We start from the raw sequence: 17,799 nt of genomic DNA on the forward strand, positions 1-17,799 counted from the left end.
GTTTTTTATAAGATAAGTTTAATGCAAGCAAGTAACTTAACTTGGCTAACTGCATTCGCGTAACAGGCAGTCTCCTCGTGGAGTGCAATGAGGGGCAGGTGGTTAGAGCGTTGGACTAGTTAACTGTAAGGTTGCAAGATTGAATTCCCCGAGCTGACAAGGTGAAAATCAGTCGTTCTGCCACTGAACGAGACATTTAACCCACCATTCCTAGGCCGTCATTGAAAATAAGAATGTGTTCTTAACTGACTTGCCTAGTTAAATAAAGATGAAATAAAGGTGTGTAAAAATATATATATATAATAATCGGCCAAATCGATGTCCAAAAATACCGATTTCCTATTGTTATGAAAACTTGAAATCGGCCCTAATTATTCAGCCATTCCGATTAATCGGTCGACCTCTACAGTATACTGCAGTAAATATTACTATATACTACAGTAAAATATCCAAAAACACTAAAGTGAATACTATAGTATTCCTACCATAGTATACACTTTTGTATTTTTTCATGCGAGCGTGCTGGAACTCTTGGCAGACATAGCCTAAACTGGGTCGACTGGATCTACGTGTGTGTGTTTATGAAGCAGTGGGGTAATCACTATTGAGAGAGTATTTTTACTGCAGTGTTTAAGGACTGTAGTGTTGTCTGGATGAGGGCCAACTCTGGCACATTACTGTGTCTCTGGGGCTCCACAGGGAGCCAGGGCAGGGGGCACCTACCCTCTCTTGGCCTAAAACCTAGCCGCCAGGGCAGGGGGTTGCCACTGTTTATTACCCCCCTCTGAGAGCTAGGGGAGCGGGACCCATGGCAGCCATCTTAGGGAGGGTTAGTTGAGGTCACCTCCCCAGTCACTCATCAAATGCTTATCTCCCCCATTACTGCAGAGTTATGGGTCACAGACTCCAGCTTTATAAAGACCTACCTACCTGGGATAACACACACACACACACGCACGCATGCACACACACACACACACACACACACACACACACACACACACACACACACACACACACACACACACACACACACACACACACACACACACACACACACACACACACACACACACACACACACACACACACACACACACACACACACACACACACACACAATCACACACTAGCTCCCTGAGACTTGAGGGAGTCAGTGCTGACCTGTGTTGTTTAGTGGCTAACAAGCTAGGTTTACAGAGCCACCCCTGCTAGCCTCCCTGCCTTACGACTGCCTGACTGCCTTGACCAGCAGCATTCCTCACTTTACGAGATGGAGCCTCGCTTATGCAGTCATGTGTTGTTGTTTTCATCAATGTTACTTGGAATGATTACACAACACACTTTGGCTTATGTCTCTATGGCTCTTTTTTATCAGTATAATGGGGCTGAGCTGAATGGAACAAAATGCCTCACATTAACTATGCTACCTATTTTATTTTACTTTAAGTGCTAAGAGAAGGTGAATGGAATACATTTCAAGTTGTTACTATAATTATAGTTCTTGTCAAACAACACAGCCAACACACAGCCTACTCACACACAGACACACACATACTCTATTACTCTCTACCGAACTCTGTGTGTGTGTGTGTCCCAGTGGCGCCAGCTCAGGCTGAGCACCTCATAAACTTCATCTGTCCATAGGACTGCCACCTTCTAGAGAGCCCTGTGGGAGGAATTAACACCCGTGCCCCCATGCTCCCCCCAACACCCAACCCCTTACGCTGTATCAGCAACTCCCTCATAGACACTGATACTGTTATTGGAAGCTGTCTCTGGCTCCCTCTCTTCAGCTTGTAAACAGACTTGACCTACCTACTGTACAACTAGGCTGAAATGAAGTCACCAGACTACTTACTGACCAGTGAGACAACAAAAAAACTTTGTATTTAACCCTTTAAACTAAAAGGCTTTGACAGTGGTTTTGTACTGTATAATAGTGTTTGTTGAAAGGGATGTTATTGAATGTTAGGTTAATTGTAGATTAGAATATGTACTGACCCCCATCCTCTCCCCGTTTCTCATCAAACAGCTGCTAATGGACAAGAGGGTGGGTCTGAAGAGGTACGAAGTGGACGGAAGGAAGGTCCTCTTCTACTTTGATGAGGTACCAGTATATCACCATTGTGATCTGTGTATAGCTGTGGTGTACTTTTCTGTTTGATCAATTCTAACTGGTTAACATTTGACCTGTCTCTGTGTTTTCCCACCACACAGATCTCCAGTCAGTGTATGACGTGTGTGGCCTTCCAGGCTGTCAGGCAGTACATAGTGGGCAAGACAGCGCCTGTTCCAGTCAAGGTGTACGACTACTACGAACCAGGTGTGCCTCTGATGTTATGAATATGCTCACTTTGCGAGCAGGGAAACCCTCCTCTATCTTCACAATGATTTAGTATGATTACCGACAGTCTTCTCTCGGAGGAAATTGGAATTCAATAGTATGTGGTTAAAAATATAGAGACAGTGTTGTTTTGTGGAGAGAGAGGTGCATCCACCACTCATACAAATCTTTGTGTGTCTCTCTCTCTCTCTCTCTCTCTCTCTCTCTCTCTCTCTCTCTCTCTCTCTCTCTTTCTCCACAGCGTTTGAGGCCACCCGCTTTTACAACGTGAGCGAGAGCAGTCCACTGGCCCGCGAGCTGTGTGATGGCACCACGTGCAACGAGGTGGAGAGCTCAACCAACCAGTGGATAGGTAAGAGCTACACCACCGAGTTACAAAACTCTACTGTATTTCCATTAATGGAACTATGCCATTATACTTGTGTTAGTGCCCATTAAGCTTAGCTAAGAGAGAGAGAGAGTGAAAGTGTGACATGTTTCACGGGGCTCCTCTGTAAGCCTCCCTGTCCCTATGCTTTCTAAGAGCGTGTGTGTCGTGGCGAAATTGTTATTGGCACGGGCCGATATTGGAAAGAGAAGAAACAGAAAAACAGGCCCACACAGGAATGCCCACTGGCCCTGGTTGTCATCGTGCCGAGCCGAGTGTTTTAGTTTCAACGAGACACAACCATACACACACACACACACACTCATTAGCGAAGACCGATGTTGCTACAACAAATGGCGAAGTTTGCTGTGGTGATGAGTGGATGACCCTGTGTGTGTTGGCACTGTGTTTTGCCGAGCTTGGCTGAGAGAGTGGCAAAGAGAGAGAGGCTGAGAGGCTGGGACCCCGTGCAGCTGGATAAAGACCATGCTCGGGCCCTGGGGAACACACACATCCTCTCACACACTCTCTCTCTCTCTTTCTCTCTCTCTCTCTCTCTCAACTTTCCCTCCTATGAAATGTATTCTCTATTCTCTACCCTTTACCTGGGCACTGGATAAACATAGAAAATAAGGTCTGTGGTAAACGCAGGCTTAAGAAATCATATACATTTTGGTCTATGATAATCTGCATCAGCTAGTGTCACTTTTTGTGAATTTTGAAGCATTTATGTAATAAAAAAAAGCACATAAAGCACTAGTATTTACCTCAGACCTTATTTTGGGTGTTTATCCCAAAACCCTATTCTTTCCTCATTCATGTTCCCCATAGGAATGGCTGAACGAACCAGAGGTAACTCATTTCCGTTTTTTAGGGCGACAAGCTGATGAGCTCTATTATGATGATTAAATGTAACAACTAAAATCACACAATGTTGATAAACATTGTTAGAAAAATGCAAAAGATCCTGTCCTCTGTGTTTCCTCTGACCCAGGCTTTGTCCAGGGAAACCAATGTAACAAGGTGTTTGGCTGTCTGGAGGAGAAGTTTGAGCGTTGCACTTGCTACAGGGACTGTGGCTATGACGGGGAGCCGGTGTGTGGCTCAGATGGACATCTCTACCAGAACCAGTGTCAGATGGAGGTCTTCGCCTGCCGCAACGGGACCCGCATAGAACAAGTGCCCATGTCCCAGTGTCCTCAGAGTAAGACTACTCTACCAGGGATGGGCTCCATTCCATTTGAAATTAAGCTAATTAGTTGAAAAATCCTTAATTACAGTAATGGCCAATTAATCAATTCATGACTTTGATGTGAATTCATCCTCTGAATGGATTTAATTCAAAGCTGCTACAGCTGTGCCCCCACACCCACTGACTGCTCCTAACACTGCCAGGCTCTGAACCCCTCCCAGTGTCTCTGCCAGCCAGGCTCACATGTGGCTCGAATTTATCGGTCAGCTGCCACACATTGAAGAGCTAAAACATGATCTATTTCATAGTCAAACATTACATCCACCTAAAATATGTCTCCAAAATGTTTTGATTATTAGAAACACCCTTTGAGGATGTGCTGGAAGAGGGTGCAGGGCAGCCCAACATGCACATAATCTATCACACACACACACAAATGTAGGAGAAGAAAGGGTGGGCTGGTGTGTGTGTGGCTGTGGTAACAGCTGTTCAGGTGCAGGCTGGATGAAGTTTGTGAGGAGAGCTTCCCAGCGCTGCTATATTACAGGGCACCCCAAATGACAGAGTGCTTTTGTCCAGGCCTTTGAAAACCCTGTCACATTCCTTTCCGACGCACAGACCAACAACAAAGGAGCCTTCTTGTTGTGGAGCGGATTGGGAAAAGACACAGACAAAACCTGTGTGGGAACACTCGGCTGCCTGTGCCAAATGTTTCATACAGTAGATTATCAGAAGGAACGGATACGTGTTTAGACCTTCCTATTGTCGCTTGTTTGTGTATGGGTGATTTAGAGATATTCACCCACGTTGGAAATACGGGAAAAGATATCACACTTGTACTGTAACCGTACCGTTTAATATGTGGTCCGTGTAACATTGGCTTGTTGTCATTGTGTTGTGTCTTTGTTCACACAGCGGAATCCACCACGGAGGACAGAGAGACTGCAACAGGCGAGGAACCAGGGCAAGCTCCTGTGCCTGTACACAAAGGTAAATACAGTGCCAGGCAAAGCACTCACACACACTCATACAGACACACACGCACGCTCACACACACCACTCTCTCTTTTCCTCTCTCTACACCTCCCCCACCCCTGTCTCTCATTGAACGCCAGCGGTTCCCAGCTGCAGGAGGGAGTGTGTGTGATAATTGAGGAGTGTGAAGAGTGTGTGTTGTGAGTGCCAGCCAAAGGCAGGGGCTGGAGAGTTCAGGCGTATCACCTCTGAGTGAAGCTTGCGTTGACATGTGCAGGCGTGTTAGGCGGCTCATACTGTAGGGAACCCTGCTCTGCTCTGTTCCCACTCTCGAGACACTGTATACACACCTGCCAGAGGAAGACCAGACCTCTCCTGTGCCCACTGTAAATGTATATCTGCATGTATCCATTGATCTGTATTGTATGAGGGATTGGAGCTTACTCCAGCTCAGACTACACACATACAACCCTCTGAGAACATTCACATACAGACTGCCTACAATAGTTTGCTCTATCCTACACCCACTGTAAAGTATATGTCCACCAACATGCATCTGCTTCTTCTGGCTTATAACGAGTTTGATCATTTTTATAAGTAAAAATAAGTCTAAGGAGTTTGATCATTGTTGTAGAAGAGCTAGAGGTGTAGATGAGAGCCCCTGCCCTTCCTTCCCTCCTGTCCTCCAGGTCTGATCACTCTGGCTGCTTGCAGTGTGCTGGGGGCTGTTGGGACTTGCCCCAGTCTGCAGGAAAGGTGAGGAGAGGGGGAAGTAGAGCACTGACTCTACAGGCTACTCTCACATTCAGATAAACAGGAGTATAGGTTTCACTTAGGTGGATCGTTTTTCTTAAAGGTGATATTTGTTGCTCCTCCACAGGGTTCACTTAGATGTCATGCTGAAATAACTTGTTACAGAACTGCTGGTCAGATATATCATTCTTTATGTTGGTGTGTAGCAGAGATCATGGGTGTGATATAGAGTAGGCTCAAGTCCGTGTGTGCGTGCGTGTGTGTTTGATGTGGCATATGCCTGTGCTGACTTGTTCCCAGCCTGCAGCTCACAGTAGCTGTAATGGAGTTCCACAAAGGTCAAAGGTCTCCTCAGTTCAAAGACTGATGCTTCACATTGGAAGACACCTCACCACAGGAATGCCATTAAAACTCTAGCGGTACACACGTACAGAAAACATGTATCAAACCAGATTATTACACTCAATGAACATTGTGCAAACTGTAATTCTGAGCTATTATATGTTGTTGACCTGAGCTACACTGCGCGTTAGGTTAGGTCGATTGTGATGGATGTGATTTTTTGTGCCAAGAATCTGACAGCATTCTCAACAGATTTTAGTGAAAACATTGAGACTTTGGAGTCAGTTCCTCCCTTAGTGGTGAAACAGCATCAGAGCTGAGTTCACAAATAATTCAACAAAACACTATGTTTAAGAGACTGGTTAAAATAAATGGAATGTAGTGTGTGTAGTCATCTGAAATATATGATTTCCAAAAGGAGCAGTGTGCATGCAGTGATTTACACGAGGCTGAACTTTTAAAGGACATAGTGACCCCTACTGGCCAATTTGTACAATTAACTCATTTTTGGTAGATTCTCTGTGGAAACATACTGCAATTCTCCTTAACGTTTTAGCCAAAATTAGTGTTCTCTCAAAAACAATGTGTGTGAACAATTGTCTCATATCTTTATTATTTCTATTTTTTTCAACATCTCTCCTCCCCTCTCTCTGTCCCTCTCTCTTATGCTGTAGGTGAGGAAGAGCAGGGTTCCATGGCTGAGGTGTCCTACTACTCCTATGAGTATGACCCAGACTCAGAACCCTTCGCTGCGGAGGGGGAGGACCACTTTGAGCTGGCGGAAGGGGAGCAGGGGGGAGAGCAGGACAGTCCATCAGATAGCCAGCTACCCACACTGGACACAAAGGACACCCATGAGCGATGGTATGGCCCTCTGACCTCTCTGTCTGTTTGCACAACAACACTGAGTTGGAAATGTTAACACGGTGGTAATGTGGATAGGACTTGAAATTAACTCAACTGTGACTTTGTACCTTCAAACCTGTTTCAGTCTATTTCCTCTGTAATAACAAAGTGTATTCAGATACCTCTACGTCAAATCAAATGTTATTGGTCACATACACATGGTTAGCAGATGTTAATGCGAGTGTAGCGAAATTCTTGTGCTTCTAGTTCTGACAGTGCAATAATATCTAACAAGTAATCTAACAATTCCACAACAACTACCTTTGGGGTGGCAGGTAGCCTAGTGGTTAGAGCGTTGGGCCAGTAACCGAAAGGTTGCTGGATGGAATCCCCGAGCTGACAAGGTAAAAATCTGTCGTTCTGCCCCTGAACAAGGCCGTTAACACACTGTTCTTAACTTAACTGACTTGCCTAGTTAAATAAAAGGTTACATTTTTTTTTTTTTTAAATACCTTATACACACAATGTAAAGGGATGGAATAAGAATATGTACATGTAAATATATGGATGAGCAATGGCCGAGCGGCATAGGCAAGATGCAATAGATGGTATCAGTGGCAGTCAGTGCCTTTTAAGATGAGTGATTACGATTGGCCTTATTTCTATTGCCGCATATTGGATGACTGTCATTCATATTCAATTCACCCAGTTGAATGAAACAGCGATAGGTTTAGGCTACTACGTGATACTCACATTTTCCCTTTAACCATCATGAGGTTGCTACAACCAAGCTTATGAATGAACGTTTACAATGTAGGTGCACACAGGTCTATAGAAACATTTGAGGTGACAGACAGTGACACATTCAATGCTGCCTTGCACACTCTTGCCTGCATCTAGCTGATCTGGGGTGTAATCATTAAGTTGCAAACAAGTTTTTCATTGGACAAATTCAGGTATGTTAATCCCTGTTCTGTTTTCTTACGTTTAAGAAAAGTTTTTCAACGGAATACACCCCTGATCATGCGTAAACACAGTTCACTTTCATAGCAGCCATGGTATATTCCTTCTAGCATCTTCCTCTCACCTTTTCACTCCACTTGTGGACTTCAATGCACAACATATCAGATGTATGTAGCCAGACACAAAAACCTATCCAAGCATATCATAACCGCTACACACAACCTACATCATTGTCACCATATGAGCTAAAGTAAAGTCATAGTACATAGCTAATAGAACTAACATAGCTAATAGAACTAACGTGTTAGTAAACCCGCTACAATCATGCAGTAACGTTACAGTGTACAGTCAGTAAGCAGTTGAGCACTTACATTGGCGGGCCCCGGAGGCAATAAATTAGTAAAACCAAAAGCTTACCTTGACTTGGAAGAGTTCCAGTGTTGTGTTGGATAGTCATAGCTAACATGGCATCCCTCTGTTTGAGCAGGCTGTTTGAGGAGGCTGCATTTACTAGCTAAGTAAGTTAACCTGAAAGTGATTTATTTTTAATTACCCCTCTCTCTCTTGCTTTTCCTTCATTTTGGAAGAAATTCATTTGTTCAAAACTGTTAAAGTATTGTCTTTTTCTCTTTTTAACCTGTTGCGACGAGCAATCCCGTATCCGGGAGCGTAATTATAGCCTCAAGCTCATTACCATAACGCAACGTTAACTATTCATGAAAATCGCAAATGAAATGAAATAAATATATTGGCTCACAAGCTTAGCCTTTTGTTAACAGCACTGTCATGTCAGATTTTCAAAAAATGCTTTTCAACCATAGCTACACAAGCATTTGTGTAAGAGTATTGATAGCTAGCATAGCATTAAGCCTAGCATTCAGCAGGCAACATTTTCACAAAAACAAGAAAAGCATTCAAATAAAATCATTTACCTTTGAAGAACTTCGGATGTTTTCAATGAGGAGACTTTCAGTTAGATAGCAAATGTTCAGTTTTTCCAAAAATATTATTTGTGTAGGAGAAATCGCTCCGTTTTGTTCATCACGTTTGGCTAAGAAAAAACCCTGTATCCGGGAGCGTAATTATAGCCTCAAGCTCATTACCATAACGCAACGTTAACTATTCATGAAAATCGCAAATGAAATGAAATAAATATATTGGCTCACAAGCTTAGCCTTTTGTTAACAACACTGTCATCTCAGATGTTCAAAAAATGCTTTTCAATCATAGCTACACAAGCATTTGTGTTAGAGTATTGATAGCTAGCATAGCATTAAGCCTAGCATTCAGCAGGCAACATTTTCACAAAAAACAAGAAAAGCATTCAAATAAAATCATTTACCTTTGAAGAACTTCGGATGTTTTCAATGAGCAGACTCTCAGTTAGATAGCAAATGTTCAGTTTTTCCAAAAATATTATTTGTGTAGGAGAAATGGCTCCGTTTTGTTCATCACGTTTGGCTGAGAAAAAAAACAGAAAATTAAGTCATTACAACGCAAGCTTTTTTCCAAATTAACTCCATAATATCGACAGAAACATGGCAAACGTTGTTTAGAATCAATCCTCAATGTGTTTTTCACATATCTATTCAATGATAAGTCACTCGTGGCAGTTTGGTTTCTCCTCTGTTCAAAATGGAAATATGCACGCACCTGGAGATTACGCAACAGTTTCGACGGAGGACACCGAGCGGACACCTGGTAAATGTAGTCTCTTATGGTCAATTTTCCAATGATATGCCTACAAATACGGCACAGTGCTGCAAACACCTTGGGGAAATGACAGAAAGTGTAGGCTCTCTCCTTGCGCATTCACAGCCATATAAGGAGACATTGGAACACAGCGCCTCAAAAATCTGGCTCACTTCCTGTATGAAATTTCATCTTGGTTTCGCCTCTAGCATTAGTTCTGTGGCACTCACAGACAATATCTTTGCAGTTTTGGAAACGTCAGAGTGTTTTCTTTCCAAAGCTGTCAATTATATGCATAGTCGAGCATCTTTTTGTGAAAAAATATCTTGTTTAAAACGGGAACGTTTTTCATCCAAAAATGAAATACTGCCCCCAGAGGTTCAAGAGGTTAAGTCAACTACTCACCACATTTTAGGCACTGCAGTGCTAGCTAGCTGTAGCTTATGCTTTCAGTACTAGATTCAATCTTTGATACTTTGATTGGGTGGACAACATGTCAGTTCATGCTGCAAGAGCTCTGATATGTTGGAGGACGTCCAGAAGTTGTCATAATTATTGTGTAAGTCTATGGAAGGGGGTGAGAACCATGAGCCTCCTGGGTTTTGTTTTTAAGTCAATTTACCCACAGGAGAACGGAAGCTAGCTGTCCTCCGGGTACATAAAGGTGCTACCCTACAGAGTGCTGTAGTGGCTACTGTAGACCTTCATTGTATTTTAATAAATTATTTGGTGACGTGAATATGTTTAGTATACTTTTATCTAAAAAGGATAACTTTTTAAATGTTTATGAAATTCACTTAGGAGGATGGTCCTCCCTTTCCTCCTCTGAGGAGCCTCCACTGCTCTTGTATCAAATTGCAATGAACATCGTCAGAGATCTTATTCAGTGTACTGTTCTCCTCTCCTCCACAGAAACTTCCCCTGACTGCATCACCAGCCAGATCTCCAAATTGTACATTGTTTGTTAATATGTTAGAGTGGGTGGAGAGAGAAGGAAACGTGGGGACTGCCCATCCTGAAAGGAAGAGATGGTGGGATGTGTGTGTGTGCGCGCATATGAATGACTAAAGGACTACGTGTGTGCGTGTGTGTGCGTGTGTGTGCGTGTGTTACTATGCTAGTCCCCCTCCAGCCCTCTGTATTTCTCTCTTTTATATCTCCAGTCTCTTATTCAACAGTAGACACCATAGCGTCTTTGATATTCACTGTAGTGCCTTTACATTGTTTTTCTGTAACCTCTAGATGGAGGTGTAATTACACCTGAGTTAAAACAAATGTATTTTTTTGTTTTTTCTATCTGTGGTATTTATTTGTAGCTAGTGCTTTTTTGGTTTATTTGTTCCAATGCCTCCCCCTGTTGCCTTTTTGTCCTGTCACCTACACCAATGTCTTCATTTAATTCATCAAAAATATGTCAAGATGTCATGGACCTATTTTATTAATTCTGAGGAAGCCTTAGGTCGAACACTGAGGTGTACAGTGGATATCTTTATGTACTTATTTGGTGTGTTAACCTACTACGGAATTTCTGCAGCCTTAAACTGGAGGATTAAGATAAGCTCAATTCTTCTAAACATTTTTACCAAGCTACCAATATCTCCACATAATAAGTCCTATTTGGGTATAGCTGTCACCTTACTGTTGAACAGACAGGGATTTGATTGTACAGTACATAAGCTATTTTGTTTTGTTAAATTTTGATTATTGATATCCTAAAACAAGAATAAAGGTTTGGAACTATGGTACATTTACCACATTTAAACCAATGTAACCCCACATCCATTTTCAATACAGCTGCTTTTGAAAAACAAGAGAATAAACTTTGTATACAATCCATGTCTCTGTTTGCAGTTAACTTTACATGCTACTGTAAGTCTCTCCTCAGGTAGCAGTAATTTTATTCCCTATATGTAAAGGCCTATATGTTACATAGGAAACTAAGAGCAGACCTGGTGGTTAAGGAGTTGTGTTGGTCTGAGGAGAATTTCCTGTCATCCTGTCAGCAGTTAGCTGTGTTATTATGAAGCGCTGCAGCCTTTCAGAATACCCTCTGCTTTGAAGGCTGTGACTCTGTGACCCCTGGAATGGCTGTGTGCAGCTGGACCAACCCGTTTGTTTGCCCCTGTTAACAACACATTCAGGTTACCTAAACAGCAGCCAGGAGAGAGTTGGAGCCTGTTAATGTTTAATGCTGGTTAAGGCACTTGTTTATGTTCTCGTTTATAATATAGCTTCTGGCAACTATAGTGTGTGCTTCTGCTGCTGTTTAAAATGAATACCTGGTCAAAACGGCACATGGATATTCCTTTTCAATGTAGAGGTTATTGAATGGGTCATGAGCCCACTGTATGATCGAACTACAGGAATGGTGGTGGAAAACTGTCAGATTACACATTACACATGTTATAATATGCATTGTCTTTCTCACTTTCAGTGTATCATATACTGTGCTATGTCAAGAAGGATAATATTTGTTCACTCCACTGCTTTGCAGGTCTCGAAGGGATACTGTTGTGATATAAAGTGTGAATGGTATATCTACATTACAAGTGGGAGGTCTGCTGTATGAATGGGGAAGGTACAGTAGGGAAACTCACTTCGCTGACCAAGCAATGCTGGAGCCCTGGTTTCTGAGTCTGAATATCATGGAACATCTCCCTGGCAACTGCATGCATGGTTGAAGTGTAATATTCTGCCTCCACGCTGCGATGAACAGCGAGAGTGAAATAGTAAGGAGGGAGAGGGGGATCTTGGTTTCATGGATTGCTCTGTGGAGATAGTGTTACATGACAGTGAATTCGAGTGATGACATTGTTTCTAAGCACCTGGACTGGCTGGACTGCCTTTTAACTGGCTGAGATGATGGACTAGTTGGAGTGAGATCAAACATTTGTTCATTTTAAAGGTCCTTCTAAACAAGATGCTCTATTTTTTATGGTCTTTATGGGCCTTTGATGTAGGGCTGGGCGATATATCGTCTTTTAAGGTATAGATTTTTACTATACTGCCTATAAAGGTCATTTAATACAGTGCTAAATAAATAAAACGTTCTACAAATTGGACTACTTCCCTGTCAGTTTTGTCCTAGTTTGTTTGAGTATAATCAGAATGGAGAAAGCCCATAAAAAACACTTAGAATTAATTTGTTGCCATACTCGGGTCATGCACTACTCATAACACATATTAAGAACTTTTATGATTTAGAAACATAAAATACCGCCATACTGTAAAAAAACAAGAAAAATATTGTGATATGATATTTTGGCCATATCGCCCAGTCCTATTTGATGGTAATGGATCTTATTTTGGAGTGATTAACTGCAGACTGTTTTAAGGTATGCATTTCTGAATAGGTGAGCTCCATACTGTATTCAACTGTATTTAACTCGGGAGACTTGGGAGATGTTGCTGCTGAGTGGAGAGCTGACATCCATCTGACATAGAAGATCACCTCACTAAGAAGAGAGGAAGACCTGCTGGCTATCTCTAGAGCCTGTTTGTGTCCACATCTACAGTAGTATGCTCCCTATACCTGTGTTTTTGTGCATACTGTATTGTCAAATGCCATCTTATTGATTGAATAGAGCAGTTTATGTAATGATTTGTAGGATTTTTTTTGTAGGACTTCTTGTAGGACCGTAAATCTCTTTGACCATTGTGGGGAGGTGAAAAACCGCCACATCATTGCCGGCAGAGAAAGATGAGCTTCCTGAATGGAAGAAACGGTACTGTACTTATTCAATACAGATCACTCGTGTATTCTGAGATGAGTTAATATAACATGTAATTGAATGTATTTCATCATGTCTGAGAGGGAACATTGACTGGAGGAGTTGATCATTTCTCAGAGCTTGGACTAGCCAGAACTCGCTTTATTCGGTGTTAAAGTTCTCAGTAGCTCTGCTGTGTACGTGTATGAATAAAGACTTCAGCATTTTGACATCCCTCTGTGACTTCTAGGAAGATTTTAACCAACTCAATCCCAAGATTTCTCAAAATGTTCACCATCATTTTAAAGCCCTAGTTATATTACTGCTTTGAGTCATTTCAAAATAATATTTATTTCTTATGATTAGTGATTCACATATGTCTGTCCCTCATTTTAAGGTCAACCCTGTTATGTGAACTTAACTGTTGGTTTAATATGGTGAAAAATGTAACATCTAATAGTCAAATCATAGTGTAAAAGCAAGTGAGTTGTTTTGGCATTTTCTGGTTGAAAGCAAAGTGGGTCGAGCATAACACATCAACCCACAGGCTAGAAATCTTTTAACAATAAATTTAAAAAATGTGAAGCTTGCATTTAATTGCCACACCAAGCTTCCATTCCCCGTCACAAGGATAATTAGGACTGATTTAAGTATGAAATCGTCAACCCTTTTACTTTATTTGGCACTTACTATAGTCATTAGGTTTTTATTTAATTACCTCTAGATGGGAAACTTGTTTTTTATAAAGTTGAACATGCTCTTTATGACAGAATGTTAAAAGTTGCTGAAATATATATATTTTTACCAAGTTACACTTTCCAAAAGTGTACAGCACCATCTCTGGCTGTGAAAGTCAGCTGTTTTGATGACCTACTGTAGCATGCCTAATTTGCACCAACCAGATGCAAATATGTGGTTTATATCCTCAGGCACGTCTTCGTGGTAACCTTTGCAGCGTATTCGTCCCTACACCAGATATCATGTAACGTGTTAAATAGACAATCCTTTTTGTTCATATTTAAACTGGTGTGCGCACGCAGACACAGGTCCTCAACCTATTGTGTAAAATATCTATCCCACAGGGCCAGGACCTGGGCATTATGCTCCGTCACTGACCGTTGCTTTCATCAGCCATGACTTCACCAAGCCAACCAGCCCTGCTTACTCCTTCCACGGCGGGATAAGCAACAATTGTGAGTACTAGAGGTCACAAAAGAGATCCCAATCTTTAAACATGACATGCTACTCTATTCAAGAGTCCTAAATGGTCTATGGAAAACTACCCCAAGTAGTTGCTCATGAAAGGGAATATTGAACGTTGTAATGCCAATGTAAATCCACTAAGGGGAGACACCCCAAAGACTTTTCAAGCTGTGAACCAGCCTACAACAGGACAGTATACTACTTATCAGCCAAATGTGACTGTCCTTAGGGTACTGGCAAACTTACTACAGTATTCTATGTCAGCTAGTTATTTGATTGTTTCTCTTGTTTGTTTGTGTAGTGTAAGGTGTTGACGACAGCCTCAGTATTACATTGATGCAAAAACTACCTGTTTCAGCAGGGACGGCAACATTGCATACTCCACGCTGGGCAAAGTGAGAGGATAATCAAGTAAGTTCCCACTAACTTCAGGTAAATACACATTTAATTCAGAGCTGATTCCACATTTTCATGCGCCTTATAACATTGTAATAAATCAAGTATAACCATGTTTTTATTTGACAAAGACCCAAAGCATCCTCCTAGAGGACTGCAGTCTCAGGGAGCTATTTATTGGATATGTGAAAATGTTGATTTTTCCTGAGAGGTGTTAATTACATAAGGACCTTGTTGAGTGTGGCAGTTTATATGCCACGTACAGAAGTAGGGCAACAAGATACAGCTGGATGTGACAGCTCAAGCCTTGCCTTCTGCTGTTAGATCTAAACTTCATGAACGTACTTCACAAATATGCTTAATCTAAATTAACCTATTGCATTCCATTTCAAAATGTTGCTTGTTTTTAGAAAGCCAAAGCTAACTGCAGCCGTTTCCACCAGCAGGGCTTTTCCATACTCCTGGACTAGCGGGATATAGCCCTGAGAATGCTCCTCCATGCAACATCCAGCACAGACCCCCATCCTATACCATGTGCTGCCACACTCGCTACTGTAGCAGCAACTCAGCGCCTAAAAAGCACCGTCTTCCTGCTCTCATGGGCCCCCAGGTCCCCACCAAGCTTGCAAGGGGGTCCTCAGAGGACAAGTCCAAGACCCCAGGCCCTGGTAGATACAACAGTACCTGCCCAGGCAACCAGCTTTCTCCATGCTAGGTCGGCATGGCTTCCCCAACGATGCCACTCTAAAGCCTGGCCCTGGAACTCGTAACCCTGAGATGTTGATTGTCCACAAGCCCCGGGCCCCAGCATTCTCTCTGGGCATCAGACACAGAGTTTGTCACCCCACTGGTGGTCAAGGTAGCTGACTACACTACCATGTTCCTCCATCATATGGGACTAGGCCTAACCAAGGTTGGATTTATCTGCAAAACAAACAACTCGATGAGGTGACAAATGAGAACCATTTCTACTGCCGTGCTGGCTTATTATAAAATATTAAATAAGGATGTTTAGATACAGAAAATAACATATACAAACTTCCACACAGAAAGTAAAGAAATATATTGTATTTCCGTACTATCCAGCAACAGTGCTATTTAGAATAAACAGAAAGGTGACTAGTCAGTCAAAACGTATACTGTCTGATAATACACACACACACACACACACACACACAGAAAAACAAATAAAATAAAAACATTTCTTCTTTGAATAAAATGTTCCACGTTCAAGAAAAAAATAACTACATTTGACCACTATGCTCATTAACACAACATATATTGACAAGTAAACATCAATAAAAGTGTACCAAATGATATTCAAGCTCGGTAAAGTCTCATGAGAGAAATTCCATCTTCATGTTGCCACTTATCAAAGCAGAACTGCTCACCATCTCTTAGTCAGGGCCGAGCATTCTGCCTTCCACTCTCCTTGGGCTACCTCTATCATACCGCCAATATTTTGAGGAGTTTAAAAAAACTGAAAATAAACGGTCTATTCTATACACCAAAACACATGGAGAGATGTACATCTTGTTTAGTCAACAAAGACCATACAATTCAACTGAGGCGGTTTTCCGGGACGTGGAAGATGATTTCCACTCAATCCTTTGGAAGAGGTCTTCGGAAAAGCAATATATGCGGCTCTAGAAGTAAAACAAGTAAAGTTATTCAGTACTCACTTCAAGCTACCAGAGACAGCTATGTTATTTTCAAATATGCAGATGGCAGAACAATGACTTTACATCTGTATGGACGTGATCATGACAACATAAGATTGGGGAAAAGAGGTCAATGGATTGTGTCAGAGTCATGTAATATGCAATACAATATGGCTAGTACATTTCAACTGTATTAAAGAGGATGTCAGAAAAGCAAGAATTCCTGATTAATCTGTTCATAAACAGTCATGAGAAGACTTGTGACATAAGTAAACAAATAACATTAAGTAATGCTGAGATGTTGCTCTATGAAACATCAGTCAATAGATCACCTGGCTTGTGGATCATGTAGTGGATCCAGCCCTGGCTCTGCTGCACCCCCAGACCCCTCCATTCATCTTCTGTCATCAAATGAGAGGTGGGCACCAGCTTGGATAACTGTTTCGGAAGCATAACATGCCTGTGTAGGAAAGGGACATTGAGTTCAACCAATTCATTTAGTTACTAGCTAAATAGAAAGGCCTCTGTGATTTACATGTAACTTTAGTACCAGTGCAGTAGCCCAAATAACTTTGGACATGTGGCAACACCAGCTGATATTATTAGCGAACGTTAACCAAGTCACCTGATAGTTAACGTTACTCACTGCAAAATAAACACATGAATACAGCCTTCAGTTAAAAGCAAACAAATATCAATTTAATAGCAGTAGCTAAGTATCATTATTATTTTAGCCAAATAAAGTATTATGGCTGTTTCTCGGCTAAAGCTAGCTAGGAAGTTGGCAACAGCCAACGTTGGCTAGCTAGCTAATCAACCTGGGGGTTGTGTAACGATACACTTGCCTGCGCTAGCATATAAAGCAAGCATGTGAGCTGCTACGCTAGCTACAACGTCAACCTACCTGTACTCGAATGCTTCATCTGTGTACTTGTCAGAGTAGTAAATTTCTTTCTTCGACATGTTTAATCAAACAGAAATATATTACACAATCTTCTGGGTTCGTTTTCGTATTTTCAGAAAGGTGTCAATAAGCTTAGCTAACCAGCTTGGAATGGGCGCAAGTTGTCACCCAAAGTCTATCGGCAAATTTTGAACTCAAACCGTCCCTCTCTCGGCCCGGATTGGTGAAGGCGCGCGGATCAAAACGACGAACGAGGCGCCCCGCCCCGACACCATCTTCTGAAGTTGACAGTTGTGACGTTAGATTTGTTTGTAAGAGTTGTTTGTAAAAATGTTTCCTGTGAAATAATGATTTTTTCTTTTGATTTGTTAATCGAAAGAATGACACACTAGCCACCTAGTTATAGAAATAGAGTCCATGTCCATTTAGCGTGCTTCATTAGTACTAC

At 41.9% G+C, this 17,799-nt stretch overlaps 2 protein-coding genes and 1 pseudogene across 2 annotated transcripts in view; 2 read left to right on the top strand and 1 right to left on the bottom strand.

Annotated features, from left to right (window-relative positions):
- LOC118389919 (C3 and PZP-like alpha-2-macroglobulin domain-containing protein 8) overlaps positions 1-11,309 on the top strand; it is a 53,961-nt gene extending 42,652 nt beyond the window's left edge. The window contains exons 37-43 of the mRNA XM_052457027.1: positions 2,036-2,110; positions 2,221-2,326; positions 2,589-2,699; positions 3,709-3,918; positions 4,822-4,896; positions 6,651-6,840; positions 10,390-11,309. Of these exons, the coding sequence (XP_052312987.1) occupies positions 2,036-2,110; positions 2,221-2,326; positions 2,589-2,699; positions 3,709-3,918; positions 4,822-4,896; positions 6,651-6,840; position 10,390 (768 nt within the window). The 3' untranslated portion in view covers positions 10,391-11,309. The remainder of the gene's footprint in view (positions 1-2,035; positions 2,111-2,220; positions 2,327-2,588; positions 2,700-3,708; positions 3,919-4,821; positions 4,897-6,650; positions 6,841-10,389) is intronic.
- A 2,788-nt stretch (positions 11,310-14,097) lies between these two features.
- Positions 14,098-15,738, top strand: LOC118360861 (outer dense fiber protein 3-like; annotated as a pseudogene).
- A 101-nt stretch (positions 15,739-15,839) lies between these two features.
- LOC118389916 (cyclin-dependent kinases regulatory subunit 1-like) lies at positions 15,840-17,630 on the bottom strand. The gene is made up of 3 exons (XM_035779893.2): positions 17,352-17,630; positions 16,780-16,907; positions 15,840-16,432 (listed from the first exon to the last, which is right to left on the bottom strand). Exons 1-3 carry the CDS (start codon positions 17,408-17,410, stop codon positions 16,389-16,391), a joined length of 231 nt encoding a protein of 76 aa, XP_035635786.1. The 5' UTR covers positions 17,411-17,630; the 3' UTR covers positions 15,840-16,388.
- Between the last annotated feature and the right edge of the window lie 169 nt (positions 17,631-17,799).

Source organism: Oncorhynchus keta, chromosome 1 (assembly GCF_023373465.1).
Source record: "Oncorhynchus keta strain PuntledgeMale-10-30-2019 chromosome 1, Oket_V2, whole genome shotgun sequence".
Lineage (NCBI taxonomy): Eukaryota > Metazoa > Chordata > Actinopteri > Salmoniformes > Salmonidae > Oncorhynchus > Oncorhynchus keta.